General features: G+C 54.8%; 1 protein-coding gene across 2 annotated transcripts in view; it reads left to right on the top strand.

Annotated features, from left to right (window-relative positions):
• Positions 1–556: 556 nt before the first annotated feature.
• The window catches only part of MELTF (melanotransferrin), a 27,243-nt gene continuing 12,621 nt past the window's right edge, over positions 557–15,178 (top strand). The window contains exons 1-9 of one of the 2 annotated variants that reach the window (XM_007115232.4): positions 557–744; positions 2,544–2,698; positions 3,846–3,945; positions 6,126–6,308; positions 8,283–8,439; positions 9,587–9,654; positions 12,359–12,546; positions 13,260–13,440; positions 14,106–14,257. In XM_007115232.4, the coding sequence (XP_007115294.1) occupies positions 696–744; positions 2,544–2,698; positions 3,846–3,945; positions 6,126–6,308; positions 8,283–8,439; positions 9,587–9,654; positions 12,359–12,546; positions 13,260–13,440; positions 14,106–14,257 (1,233 nt within the window). In that variant the 5' untranslated portion in view covers positions 557–695. The remainder of the gene's footprint in view (positions 745–2,543; positions 2,699–3,845; positions 3,946–6,125; positions 6,309–8,282; positions 8,440–9,586; positions 9,655–12,358; positions 12,547–13,259; positions 13,441–14,105; positions 14,258–15,178) is intronic. The other variant, XM_024124442.3, reaches the window with a different exon arrangement.

Raw genomic sequence — 15,178 nt, forward strand, 5'->3', positions numbered from 1 at the left:
AGGCCCAAAGAGAGGCAGTGAGATACCCCCACTGCCAGCTCCTCCCCAGTCAGGACCACATCAACTTGGGTTCATCTCTGTAGCCCCAGATCCTTTGTACAATCTGTGCTTGAAGAGATGCTGGTGAATGAATTTGATTGCCTTCGAGCTTCCTTCCAGCTCAGGCCCTAGGATTCTGACCTCTTCTTCTTTCCAAATCCAAACTTTTCCCTCTCCTGTTGGACGAGATATTTGGGATCTTTCTAGGACAAGAGGAGGGGAGGATGTTCTGGAATTCAGGGCAGATTGTTGAGGTGAGAGAGCCCTGGAACACCCGTGAGCTGGGGGAATCAGGCCCCAGACAGCAGATACCTTACTCTCAGAAACAGCTGAGCGTGTGTGTCCAGGCCTAGGAGCATGGGGATCAAGAGACCTGCGGTTAGACTCAGCCCTCGCAGCGGCACAGGCTCCAGCAGGGGGCGCCAAAGAGAAGCGTAAGGCCAGTCCGGTCAGCGCCCAGGTGTCCAGTCGGGGGTGGGCGGGTGCACGTTAGGGGCGTGGACACCGCCAAGGCACACCCAGGCCGCACTTAAGGAGCTGAAGGCCAGTGCCAGGGAAGAAGGAGGAAGAAAGCCCCGGCTGCTGTTGACCCACTTGGACCCACACCTAGACAAAACCCGCGCCAAACCCAGCCCCAGCTAGCTCTAGACTGCGCCATGCGGGGCCCCAGCGTGGCTCTGTGGCTCATCCTGGCTCTGCGCACTGGTGAGACCCCGCCGCCCGGCCCTGGGAGTAGGAGCTGGGCCGGGGGTCCTGGAGTTCTCCAGACACACACACACACACACACACACACACACACACACACACACACACACGAGGGTCCCGCGGGCTGGAAAAAGTGTCCTGAACCTTTGTCTCCCAGGAAAGGGGGGAGGCTAGAAAGGCGCGAGGCGCGAAGAAGGACGGGGAAGGGAACGAGCACTGACCCGGGAGGGCTTCTTGGAGGAAGGAGAGGCGCGGGCAGAGGCGTGGAGGGGAGAGCCCTGGAGTGTCGGGGGTGGGGGGAGGTCCGGAGGGTGAATGCTCTTGATGGGCGAGGAAGCCCAAGGAGGGTTTGGGAGCCAGAACGGCTCTACTTCTCCTGAGCCCCCGTGGCGGGGGAGGCGGGAGAAGATTCGGAGGGATTGATTGGAGGGGAGGAGGAGAGAGATACTGCCCGGGAGACGGCTCCAGGGCGCCCTGCATGGATGGGGGGTGGGAGGCGCAGACCGGGACTCCTTGCGTCAGCACGGGCCGCTCCCAAGGGAGTCACGGTCCCGGACGCTGAGACGTGAGGCCGGACCTCCGGGAGCGGCTCGCGGGGATCGCGGGCGGAGGCTGCTAAAAGGATGGCCTCAAGCCTCCGCTCTGACCTCGTCAGTACAAAAAATGGACCTGCCACCCCGGTCGGGGCCCGGCAGTTGCTAGGCCTACCAGGGTGCAGCCTTGGAGCACTGGAGAGGGCGAGGGCACCTCCACATTCCAGGGGGACACCCAGAGCCGGGGGGAGGCGGAGGGGGCCAAAGGGAGGCTGTGGAGGAACCGGCAGTCTTGACCCTGGGGTGGGGATGGAAAACACAGGCTGCCTTGAGAGGGTCCCTGGTGGGTGGAAGTGGACCCAAAGCCTCAGGCTTCCCAGGAGCACAGGCATCCCTGGCAGGGCTGGCTGGGAGGGTGAATGGTGGAGGAGCTCGGGTCTGCAAAGGCAGCAACCTCAGGGAGCTGGGCACCACGTCTGCTGGGCCCCCAGGATCCCCAGATCATGGGACCCAAGAGGGTCTCCATCAGGAGGAGGGGCCTAAGAGGCAGTCCACTGAGGACCTTGTGTCCTGGCTCTACAGAGGTTTACTTACAGCGCAGAAGGTGGTTTCCTCATCTGCTTTCTCAGATGACAAAACAGGCTCAGAGAAGTCAAATAGGTTACCTGAAGTCACCAGCTGGAGGAGCAGGAACTTGAACCCAACCTGCTGACTCCTCACCCTCCCCTGTCAGGGACCTGGCACTGTGCCCACAGAGGGTAGGTCTAAAGGGGGCATAATCACAGATGCTCCAAAGGGGGCAAGGCTCCTCAAGGGCAGCCACAACCACTTCCCAGTCTCATGTCCCAGTTCATGAGGAGGGCCCAGGGACACGACTGAGTGAGAGAACCCAGTCCAGCACCCTCTTGCTGGAGACACACAGACCCAAAAGGGGCAGGAAACAGCCAATGCTCCTTCCACCCACCAGGCTGTGCTCCAGGCCAGGGAGGGGTGGGCGGGGGAAGCCCAGCTGCTACCTAGGGAAACCCTCCCTGGCCTATGCAAAGGGCCCGGCTCTGAGCTGTGCTGGGCAAGTGCAGGGAGTGCATGGCCCACACACGGCTTTGCCAGTGAGCCCGGCCCCCTCCCAGCCTGTGACGCCTCTTTGTGCCCCAGTACTCCACAGTGAGAGGGCAGGGCTGCTGCACAGGACTGGCTATACATGCTGACGGAACGCAGGGGCTGGGGCTGCAGGAGCGGGGCCTCACTGTTCCCCCCCACCCCCAGCACTCGGAGGGATGGAGGTGCGATGGTGCACCATCTCAGACCCGGAGCAGCAGAAGTGCAGTGACATGAGCAAGGCCTTCCAGCAAGCCAGCATCCAGCCCTCCCTCCTGTGCGTCCAGGGCACCTCAGCTGACCACTGCCTCCAGCTCATCACGGTGAGACCTCTCCCTTCCGCTCTGCACAGACGAGAGGGCTCTGACTCAGGAGGGAGCGCACAATAGCCTCATTCACCAGGAAAGGCTCCGGAGTCCTCCCCACCGCCAGGGTCCGGGCGATAGGATCTCCTGAGTTTCCCCGGCAACAAGGGCCAGCTTGTTTCCTGCCCAGGCGCTGGGAGGCCCAGGGAGGGCCCTGCTCAGGGCGCCGGTGGGGAAAGGTGTCTGAGAGGCAGAGTTTCCCTGCACAGAGCCCCTCTACATGGGGGACATGACCCGCCCCACCCAGGGGAGCCCAGACAGCAGACCCCTCAGTGGCCCATGGCAGTTACTCGCTCCTCCTTGGAGTTTTCCAGAACTGGGCTTGTGTGTTTTCTGGGGCAGGAGGAACAGGGCCAGCAGTCCTGGGTGGGTGCATGGTGGGTGGGAGAGCTGTTCTGAGGGGCAGGAGATCTGCTAACTGGCACGGACTCAATTAAGAGGCAGGACTTCAGTACAGGACAAGGTGTGGAGAGAAGCATCGGGGGCAAACACAAGGGGACCCGGGTTTTCATTCCAGCTTAGCCCCTGGTGCGCCCCCAGAGCTAATCTAGTCACAATCCATGTGGCCACGGGCTTGGGCCAGGATCCACCGTGAGGGTGGAAACCAATTATGTTGAACGATCATTTTACCCGTGGACCCCATTTGTGTTTTAAAACAAAAAGGAAACAATTGAAGAGGATATTGGTAGGATTCAATCTGCATCTTAGAGAGAAAACCCGAGAAACAGGTTAGTAGCAGAGGCAGGGGGTTGAGAAACAAGAAAGTGAGGGAGACTCACTTTTCACTACTTGTCATTTTGTGCTATCTGATTTTTAACTATGTGTAGTCCTATAAAATTAATATTTTTTAAATAACATAATTATAAAAAAAATAAAGTGAGCCCTTGGTCACTCATCAAGGTGAGCCCTTGGTCCTGGTCGGGGGAGACCCCTAGGCCCTGGCAGGGAGGGGCCTGAGAGGCTGAGCCAAGACAGGGCTCCCAGGCCAGATGATGAGGACCACGTGGACCTCCATGGCTTTTCAAGGGGCCCTGAGCAGGTGTCCCTGAGCTCCTGGCTGAGTGCCCCTGGGGCCAGGCTGCACTGACCCACCTGTTCCCAGCAGGCCCGGGAAGCTGACGCCATCACTCTGGATGGAGGAGCCATTTACGAGGCAGGGAAGGAGCACGGCCTGAAGCCCGTGGTGGGCGAGGTGTATGATCAAGGTCAGAGGGCCAAGTGGGAGGGGGCTGGAAGGAGAGAAGAGGTCACTCAGCAGTATGTCCTTGCTGGGCCCGGCCCGACCCTGCAGCCCCCTAGCTGGTCAGTAGTCCTGTCCCCAGAGCCGGGGGTGCCAGAGACACGAAGGGCTGACCTGAGTTTGTTCTTCCTCATGGGGAGCCCAGCAGCCCCCTAACCATCACCCACAAGCTCTTACTGAGGGGCTACCCCATACCTGGTGTAGTGCGGGGCATGATTGCCAGGTGAACGAGGCATCAGTGATGCCCAGCTCCCCTCACTCTCCAGTGCCCTCTGTCAGATGCAGCGTGGAGTGGGGATGGGGCCAGACAGGAAGTGGTGACTAGGAACTGCAGAGCCCCACAGACCAAGAAGGGATCCCAGTTCTACCCCTTCCTGTCATCTTGTGTGACCTTGAACAACTTCCACTTCCTTGACCATAAAATCAGGATAGTGGTCCCTGCCCTGTCACATGGATTAAATGAGCCGGTCTGTGTGCACCTGACACATGGTGTGTGCTCAGAAATGTGCGTTTCTTTGCCCCAGCACTGCACTCACACCAGACATGCCTCTGGCACAGCCTGCCCTTTGGATACCCACCCCTCGCCTCTACCTGTCCAGTGCCTAGCGTCTGCCACAGCCCAGCTCAGCTGTCACCTCCAAAGAGCTCCGCTGGGCCCTCCCACCCCTGCAGAGGGCCTCTCTTTCCTGCTTTCCAGAGCACTGACTCACTCCACAAGGTCCTTTCCCCTCTGTCTGTTTTTTTTGTCCTCACCACAGCGAGTCCCCTGAGGCAAGCCTGGTCTTCATCCTTGTATACCCCTGGTGCCTGGTACCCAGCACAGGGCCTCGCTTGGTCACCTGTTGCATTGATGACTGTCAGATGACACAGGACACAGTCCAACCCTGCAAACCAGCCAGGCTTTCCACTCAATGGCCAGAAACAGCCCTGCCTCATGGGCCCCAAACACAGCTCTTCCTTTTTAATTAATTCAGCACATTCATGGAGCACCTACTACATGCCAGTCATGAGCATAGAGTAGTAAGCAAGAGAACCCATTCCTGCCCTCAAAGAGCAAGAGTCACATAGTAAATAAACACCAAAAACTGTAGTTACAAATGTGCTGGGTGCTGTGAAGGAAGGAAAGGCCATGAGGGAGAAGATAAAGGCTGTGGAAGACCGGCTAAAATAGAGCAGACAGGAGGGCTTCTCTGGAGAGGTGACATTAAAGTTGCACTCTGAAAAGTGTCCCAAGTAGAAAAGAGCTTGGTGAGTTCAAGAAACTAGGAAGAGACTGGGGAGTCAGAGGGTGGGACCAGACAGACTGCTTAGGTTGACAGGGGCCAGGCTCAGGGGTGCAAGAAATAACACTGGCTTGGTTTTCTAGGACTCAGCTTCGTTATGATCATGGGCATCTGACCACCCCCGGGCAGTCGTGTACATGTCTGTGTGTGATGGATGCCCTCTGGTCATCAGTCCCATAGAGGAGTCATCCCTGTCTTGTCTGAATGGCCTCTTCCAGGCAACCTCTGGCCCAGGGGAATCTTTTGCAAGGCTGTAGACCCTCGCCCGCCCACATGCACCCCATTCGGGTCTTGAGTGATTTGGGACCAAATCGTTCATGTTTCTCTCCCTCTGTGTGTGTGTGAGTGTCTGTGTGTCTGTCTCTCTCTACCCCTCACCCCTGGCCCAGCACTGAGAAATCACTTTTTCTAATCTGAGGGACGTGCCTGCCCTGCTCCGTCTGTGGCTCGCAACCACTCCTCTTCCCTTAACACGATACCATCCCTCACACCCTCTAAGTTCTCCTAAGGGGCTAGACTTCTGGAAGACGGAAGACTTGCAGGCTACTTCTGCTTTTGGTCTGGCTACAGAGCTCCCTTGATGTGTGCAAATGTAGACCCAGCGGAGTGCCCGCTGGCTCGGGAAGGACAAGGGGGACATTAATGAATGAATGAACCTCTCAAGATAATAGCTACCGCGGAGGCTGGAGGGGGCGGGGTCTTGTGATACAACACGTGGATTGCACCCACTTGCTCTCTTGGTACTAGAATGCCATGCACGCACGCACATGCACGTCCACATACGTGCACGCGTACACACATGCATCCGTGCACACCCCCGCAGCCTTCTCACCCTCACTCCTCTCCTCTCCCCTCCTCCTAGAGGTCGGTACCTCCTATTATGCCGTGGCTGTGGTGAAGAGGGGCTCCCACGTGACCATCAACACCCTGAAAGGCGTGACGTCCTGCCACACGGGCATCAACAGGACGGTGGGCTGGAACGTGCCCGTGGGCTACCTGGTGGAGAGTGGCCGCCTCTCGGTGATGGGCTGCGACGTGCTCAAAGGTGAGGGCTTGGCTGCCAGCGGCTTCTCCCGCAGGGGCTCTGCGTCTCCCCTCGTGGGACAGCCTCCCTCCGGGCTCACCTTCACTGCGCCTCCTTTAAGGGGCAGCACAGCCGCCTCCCCTGGGCCTCCCCAGACCCCTCGTCGATGGCATCACTCCCTCCTGTCCACTGGCCGGCCTGCTGCTGCCCCCACCTACATTTCTGCCTGGTTGGCTCCTCCAGGCACTCAACACTCACTCACTCCTCCCGGGGCCCCCGGCACAGCCAAGCACAGGCCCTGCAGGCCCACCTCACGGGAGGCGGCGAATCGCCCAGGAGCACCTCTCACCTGGTGTAGACATGGTTGCCATTGCCACGAATGTGTCCTTAGCTTTACAGGGTCAGAAGCCGTATTTTTTCAGGACCCAAACAAACTGCGGACTTGCGCCCAGAAAGCTCTCAAGTGGCTAATCAGAGACTCGCCATTGATTCGCAGGTGGTGAGAATAGGGCCATCCTGCAAACAGCATGTGCCCCGTGAAAGTTGAGCGAGGGCAGGAGGTGCTGAGGGGACCTGGCTGGGAGCCCAGAGCCCTGGTTCTGGTGACCTGGACAGAGGCCCATGCTTTGGGCCTCTTTTCCCGGTCACCCGCTGGCCACCCAGCTGTGTCAGTCTGAGGTGGCCCCTGACACATGACCACCTTCTCAAACTGCCCTGTTGAGACCACACCACCCCTTGAGGAGAGTTTCAGGCATCCCCAAACCCCTTGTTCCTGAGTGTGCTGCTTTCTGGTTTGTTCCACACGTAGGCAAGCACCTGGTCTTTCAGAGCCCAGACTTTGCTGTGGGTACATGTGAGTTTACACCCTGGCTCAGCATGACCTGCCCTCAGAAAGATTACTCTACACACTGAACTTCAGTTTCCTCACCTGTAAAATGGGGAAATTAACACTTACTCCAGTGCTGTGGCGTTGGGAGGACTGGGATAATCTACACAACATCTTTACAGAATGCACGGCACAGGGGCTGTGCTCGCTGCAGGGAGCTGCTGTTATTATGAGCTCAGCTTCCATCCCTCCCGGTCACTGTGGTGCACACACACGTGGTGCACACACACATACACACATGCACAAACCCACACATGTGCACGCGTACGTGGGCACACCCATCCATGCAGGCACAGACCCACACACTACACACATGCATGCTGCCCCCACCTGCACACACACATACACGTGGATACTCTACCCCCATACAGCACCGCGCACAAGGGCCTGGAAGGCATGTCCTCTCAGACGGCGCCCAGCTGTGGGAGGTTTACCAGTCATTTGGCACATTTATTAAATATCCACTCCCCTGCGAGGATGCAGAAAGACCAAGAAAGGAACCTGCCCTGGAAGAACTTGGTTTAGCCAAGCACAGTGCAACTGGCTCACCCTACATGGCACTAGGGGGTCCTTGGGCGCAGGATATTTGCCAGGAGGGTGGACTCGGGGCCTGGGTGCTGGCAAGGGCCCCAGAATCCTGCAGATGCTGAATTCGTCCCCAGCCAGGCCTCCTTCTCTGCTGTTTCCCTCCCCTCCCTGTGTTTTGAGAAGTGTAGTCTATAAAATTAATTATACTCTTTAAGTAATCATTTATTTCCCTACTTTCACTGATCACACATAACTCCTTCTGAAATGAAACCCTCAATGAGAACACTATCTGGTTGATAGTTGTCCTGTGTGGCCATTTGGGGGGTAAACGTTTTATCCCCCTGAGCCATTTTTAAATAACAGCAGTCACTCTCCGACGCCCACACTTTTGTGGCCCCCGTCTGGGAACCGCTGAGCAGATCCAGCGCTCCAGTTTTGCTCAGACTGAAGCCTGGGGAGTCCGGCTGGGTCCCTGGGGAGCCCAGCCCTCCTGACTCCAACCCGAGTGGCCTGAGCACTCTCTGGAGGGTGGGGCGGGGTCTGATGCCGTGTGACTGACCCCCTCTGTCTCTTTCCCACAGCTGTCAGCGACTATTTTGGGGGCAGCTGCGTCCCCGGGGCAGGAGAGACAAGTTACTCAGAGTCCCTCTGTCGACTCTGCCGGGGCAACACCGCCGGGGAAGGGGTGTGTGACAAGAGCCCCCTGGAGAGATACTACGACTACAGCGGGGCCTTCCGGTGAGAGGGGCTGGGACGGGGCCACAAGCGCGGGGGAAAGACACCTCGGCACAGGGAGGGCCCCTGGGGCAGCGGCGATGTCAGCTGCCTCTCATCAAAGCACCCTTTATATAGTCCATGTGCCTGGTTAGTTTAAAAACCTCAAACTGGTATATGCCAGGCAGGATTTGCTCATAAAATCAACATGTTTGGTATATTTAGAGAAGTAAGGGCTCAGAGAGAAGAAAATGGCCAAAACAGCCTTTGGCTGCTCCCAGGTCCCCGTTCTGGTGTCTGAGACCTGGAGGGAGGATGCTGGAGTGGGGGAGCATGGGGGGGACCCCCGAGGCTTGATGCTCAGGGCTGGCCTCTCTCTGCCCCTGTTCAGGTTGGCACTTTAGAGCAGCCCTCCATGGAGACAAGAGAGTCTCTAGCTGCTTGTGGTGCACTTCCATCTGTCCACAAAGGAGGAAACACTCGATGGGGTTTGAACTGGGAGTCTCCCAGGTCCCTCTGACGGCCCTGGCCACAATGTCTCCACCTGGAACCCGAGAGCCTGCTGGGGCCCCATGCCCCAGGGTGTAATAAGGGAAATGCAGTTTGGGGCACAGAGAGAAAAACAGTTCTTGGTCCTCCAAGCCAGAGACTCTCGCCCACCCCATCTCTCCTGATGTCATCCCCCCAGTCCAGTCCCTGCTTGTTTGTTGGCTGTAGGGACCCAGGCAGCCCCTTTGCCTAGTAGGCCCTGACCTGCCTCCATCACTGGGCAGTGACAGATAGAGGATCCACAAAGTCCTGGTCCCTTCCACTCAGGGTTTTTGGTATGACCTCAGGAGTCATCTTCAACACATCCTGAGTGTTAAGGCTGCTGATCAAGCAGCTGCCATAGGATCACCCGCTCCTTTCAGGCCCCAAGCTCAGCTGTACAGGATCTATACGGATTATAAAGGATGTCTCCCTACGGGAGCCACTTTCTCATCCCCACTTTACAGGCGATAGAGGCTAGGAGGGCTCCACAACTTGCCAAAACCACACAGCCAACAAACTGGGGAACTGGAACCCAGGACAGCATGACTGTGAAACCCGTGCCCTCCATGACCCCACCCCCCATGCCCAGGCCAGACCTCCCGAGGTGGAGGATGGCAGCTCATTGGTTCCACCTGCGCAGGTGCCTGGCAGAAGGGGCCGGGGACGTGGCCTTTGTGAAGCACAGCACGGTGCTGGAGAACACAGACGGTGAGTGGAGGGGCTGCCCCCAGCAGCGGATCTCAGGGCCCATAACCCTCCCTGACAGAAAGAAAGAGGTGGGGCTCACCGATAGAGCTCAGCTGCTCTGCAGGCAAGGGGACCTGCTGAGCGGCTCTGCCCCGCTCTGATACGTTTCTGGCCTTGGGTTCCGTTTCCATGTGAAGATTCTGCTTTTGAAGAAAAAAAGTTTGCAAACCTCTGCACTAGCTGTCATCTACTGTCCCTTCCAGCCTTTGGTCCTTTTCCTGAAGGAGCCATCCCTTATCCCTGGACGAGGACTTATTAAAGATGGGTTGGTGTTAGGTGTTGATCCATTATACCATTGTCATTTTAAGATTTTTAGATTTTGAAATAATTGAGCTTTAGAAAAGTTGCAAGAATAATTCAAAGAACCCCCATTTATTCTTTAAACAGATTCCAGCTTTGAGCATTTGCCACGTGGAATTGATCATTCTTTCTGTACGTGTGTGTGTCTTTCCAAACCATTTGAGAATATGTTTGCCCACATCACACCCTTTAATACTTTAGTACATGTCTCCTAAGAACAAGGTGATGTGGACCTCACCACAGTGCAGTTATCAAATTCAGGAAATGTAACATCGACACAATATTTAAGCTACAGTCCATGTTCCAGATTCACTAATTGTCCCAATTCTGTCCTTTGTAGCAATTTTTTCAGGCCAGGGCCTGATCTTTGATCACACATGGTATTTAGCTTTTAGGTTGCTTTAGTTTCCTTTAACTTCGCACAGTTTCTCAATCTTTGTTTTTAGTGACATTGACATTTTTGAAGAGTCAGGCTGGTTATTTTATAGAATGTACCCTAATTTGGATTTGCCTAAGAATCTTCTAGTTTTTTTTTTAATTGAGGTATAATTTACATACAGCAAAATGCACCCTTTTTGAAGTACTGTTCTATGAGTTTTGCCAAAAACATACTGTTGTATAACCCACACCACAACCAAGATAGTGACTGTGGCAGACCCTTCACCCCAAAAGTTCCTTCATACCCCTTTCTGGTCAATCCCTTCCAACCTCCTCCCTGATGCCCACCAGTCAGGCTTTTGTCTCTACAGTTTTGCCTGTTCCATAATGTCTGATCATTGTCTTTTTTAAAGAATCATTATCTCTCTTTTTTTGTTCATCTTTCCTTTTAAATCAGAAGGTCCATCATGTAGTCTGACATTCATGAAGGCCAACAACATGAACCAGATTTGAGGAAAAACTGATCTGAAAAAGGAGACATAGGATTGTCTTCAGAGCAGGACGATCCTATGATGAGTCAAGCAAACGAGAATTTGGAAGATGGAGAAAGAATTAGGGGTGTATTGGGTTAAACCCATCTCTTTTAAAATGTTGATGATAGTCTAAGGAAACCTAAGGAAGTAATTTTTTAAAGAGTTGTCTTCAGGCAAAAAGGTCGGTAAGAGCAAAAGAGTGGAATTGACATAAATGTTCAAAGTAGTGAAGTAATATGGTTTTAATTGTCCCTAGTGAAGAAACACAGGAGTGGCAGATCGAAATACCTAAATGATGCATTTGTCTCGAGGGAAGGCCAAATGATCCCTTGGAGCTCTATTGCAAAGGTTTTGCAGCAGTTTATAAATAGAGGAAAGTTGGGGAGTGGGGAGAGAATGACACTGAGTAATTGTTGAGAGTGCTATAAATGATCATGCAGTCATTAAAAATGACCTTTATGGACTTTTCCAAACTATTACTCTCTTGGTTTTCTGGTTTATTTTTAAATAGTGAATAGAGTGTTCATGATCCCACAAATTATCTTTTTCCTTCCTATTTTCTAGCAGAGGTTTATCCTACTCATTTTAAAATTTAAAAGTCATTAAAATATTGTTATGTAGGGCCGTCTGTGGTATATCTTATTGCATGAGTTACAATCCTTGAAATTCGTCTTCTTAATATTCCTATTTGGCGTTGATGTTCACCCTTATAAATGAGTTTTATGGAAAGCTTCCAGTAATGTGGAAAAATATTTTTAAATAAGTAGGATGCAAAATTGCCTATCATGTATGTCCTTAACTATATTTAAAATTGTTAGAAAACAGAATAGAAAAAAGGACATGGAGGAAAAATGCCAAAATATTAATAGCTGGAGTTGTGGCTGAAGCTTTGGGAATTTACCCTCTTGTCTCTGGGCCACGGTTCTGGTGAATTCTGTCGGGGTTTGTTTCCACCATGGCCCCCCCGTCCCCTGCCCCTCTGCTCACAGCTAAATTTAGTGCCAGACGGCAGTGGTGAACTCCTGACACATTTCTCTCTCTTATCCTAAGCTTCTCTTACTTTCTTACTCTTTTTACCTTTAATGAGCAGTTCTGTTTATATATACTGTGTTATTGTCAGAGATCTCAAATCCATTTTATTCCTAGAAATTGGTGACAAATAAAAAATGTAAGTAAATAGACACAGTCTACAGAGACACCTGGTTTTGTGTGGTGCAGCCACCGAGCTCCTCTTCATTCTGAGTTCTGGTCTCACCTCCTGGTGTGGTTCTGGGTTCTCACTTCTTGGTGTGGTTCTGGTTCTCACCTCCCGTAAGGGTTTCTTTTCACTGTGGGTCTGTGGCCATGAAACCCTAAGTTCTCCCCGGGCTCCCTCTCAAGGGTCCTTCCTGATGTCCCCACCAAGCCCCGCTCAGGACACGAGTTGGCTCACCACAGGATTCCCATCTTCCCAGGGAAAACCCTGCCCTCCTGGGGCCAGACGCTGCTGTCACAGAACTTCGAGCTGCTGTGCCGGGATGGCAGCCGGGCTGATGTCACTGAATGGAGGCGATGCCACCTGGCTCGGGTGCCTGCTCATGCCGTGGTGGTCCGGGCCGACACAGATGGGGGTCTCATCTTCCGGCTGCTCAACGAAGGCCAGGTGAGTTCAGGGCACCCCACACAGCTTCTCAGGGTGATGCTGGACCTTCTCGTCTCTCACCGGGTTTGGAGCTCAGAGCCATCCTGGGGCTGGGCCAGCCAGACTAGGAGGGACAGACCCCAGCTGGGGAGCCAGACCTCTGGGGCGTTCAACCTCAGGCCAACTCAGAGTGAAGAAGGGACCAACTGTGCCAGCTGGCAGCGAGGAGGGCTGGCCAGAGTGGGGAGACCAGGGGACTCAGGCCCCCCTCAGAGAAAGCTCCTGGTACTTGTGGCTCTTAAAACCAAAATCAGAACATATGAGCAAATAAACAAAATGACAAAACCAATAAATGTCAAAGTATACCATTAGTTAAATGTGGTGAATAATGTTTTGCTGAAACCGCTGCTTACAAGAGCAGCAAGTTTCTGCCCGTGGGCCACACCAGCTTTAGTTAGTTTTGCTCATCCATACCGCCGAGGCTTAGCCCCATTGCTTGTGCTGAGTACCATCGCACACCTGGGCCACGAGCCACGTGTTCAACCGGCTGAGTGTGAGAAGGCAGAATGCACCGGGGGAGCACCGCGGAAGGAGGGAGGTGGAGCCCCGCCTGGTCCTCAGAGTGGGCGCCTGGCCTGAGAGCCCAGGAAGAAGGAAGTGGTGGCTGAACTGGGAGGAAAGGATTCACCCCTGCAGCTCCTCACCAGCCCACACCCCGACCCCTTGACACACAGCGCCTGTTCAGCCATGAGGGCAGCAGCTTCCAGATGTTCAGCTCTGAGGCCTACGGCCAGAAGAACCTGCTGTTCAAAGACACCACCTCCGAGCTGGTGCCCATCGCCACGCAGACCTATGAGGCATGGCTGGGCCGCGAGTACCTGCACGCCATGAAGGGTCTCCTCTGTGACCCCAACCGTAAGTTCAGCTGTCCCTTCTCCAGCCGGCCCTCGCCTGACCGCAGGCGTGGCCAGGCCTTCTGGAGAGGTGGCCAAAGGTGGACGCTCACCCCAGAAGGTGTGTGTGTCCCTTGGCCTCCATGGGAACCTGTTGCTTCCACCTTCCTGCCACTGGGGGTAGGGAAAGAAGACTCTGGAGTCGCATGGCCTGCTGTACCCTGGAAACCCCACCTGCTCCAGGGGGTGGGATCCTTGCCCCTTCATACAGAATGTGTCAAGTCCTGTCATTCTCCCTCCACCGTGCCTCACTCCTCCTCACCACATGGCCACGGCCCTGGCTCTGGCACTGTCTCTCTCCTGGACCCTTAAAGTAGTCTACAACTGGCTTTTGCATCTATCCCCCGCCCCTGCGTATCCACCACCTACAGCCAGGGAGATGGTATGCCAGGCCTGAGTTGTATACACGACAGCCATGATCTGCCTCAAGCGTCCTCACAGTCCCTTGAAAGAGGTTTGGTGGTCCCCTTTCTGGGTAAGGAAACAGGATCAGATGGTGAAATAACTTACCCCTTGTAGCTAACCAGGGGAAGAGCCAGAATTTCCCTTGGGTCTGACTCCAGGCTCCTCCTGCTGAGGGCCAGCCCCGAGGCAGGCCAGCGTGACCACACACCCACACCCACACAGGGCTGCCCCACTACCTGCGCTGGTGTGTGCTGTCCACGCCCGAGATCCAGAAGTGTGGAGACATGGCTGTGGCCTTCAGCCGGCAGAGGCTCAAGCCGGAGATCCAGTGTGTGTCCGCCGCGTCCCCCCAGCACTGCATGGAACAGATCCAGGTGGGAGCCGTGTCGAGAGGGGCAGAGCAGGCCAGGTGGGCGGGCAGTGAAGTGCCTGGGATGGTCGGTCCTTCCCGGCCCTCCCTCTGTCCCACCTTGTCTGGAGGACACAGGGCAGCCTGGGGAGGAGAAGAAAGTCTCCTGTGACAACGCCACAGAGAAGGGGGAAGAGGAAGTGGCCTCAGGAAACAGCCACCCCAGCTGGGGTCGGGGCAGAGGGGGCTCCCCGCCACTGAGCGAGTGGGCAGGGGGCAGAGGACCGTGAGACTGGCTCAGCTTGGCACTATGACCCTGTGGCCTCGGGCAAGCCCCTTCCCCTTTCTGAGTCTCAGTTTCCCCTTGTGCACAATACGGGGTGGCCTTGGCTCATTGTTTATTAAACTGCAGCCCAGTCAGAAATACATTTTCCATCAATCACAGTCTAGTACGCAAAAACTGTTCTTTCAGATATAAACATGTAAAAATATGTATCCCCGGGCTTCCCTGGTGGCGCAGTGGTTGAGAGTCCTCCTGCCGATGCAGGGGACGCGGGTTCGTGCCCCGGTCCGGGGAGGTCCCACGTGCCGCGGAGCGGCTGGGCCCGTGGGCCATGGCCGCTGAGCCTGCGCGTCCGGAGCCTGTGCTCCGCAACGGGAGAGGCCACAACAGTGAGAGGCCCGCGTACCGCAAAAAAAAAAAAAAAAATGTATCCCCTATAGAGAGATATGAAGCCAAACAGTACTTACCTTTACTAAGTACAATGTGCGCTGATAGTCTCTGGGGTAGTCTATCCTAGTCTTTTTTTTTTTTTTAATTTTATTTATTTATTTTTAACATCTTTATTGGAGTATAACTGTTTTACAATGGTGTGTTAGTTTCTGCTTTACAACAAAGTGAATCAGTTATACATATACATATGTTCCCATATCTCTTCCCTCTTGC

Source organism: Physeter macrocephalus, chromosome 1 (genome assembly GCF_002837175.3).
Source record: "Physeter macrocephalus isolate SW-GA chromosome 1, ASM283717v5, whole genome shotgun sequence".
Classification (NCBI taxonomy): domain Eukaryota; kingdom Metazoa; phylum Chordata; class Mammalia; order Artiodactyla; family Physeteridae; genus Physeter; species Physeter macrocephalus.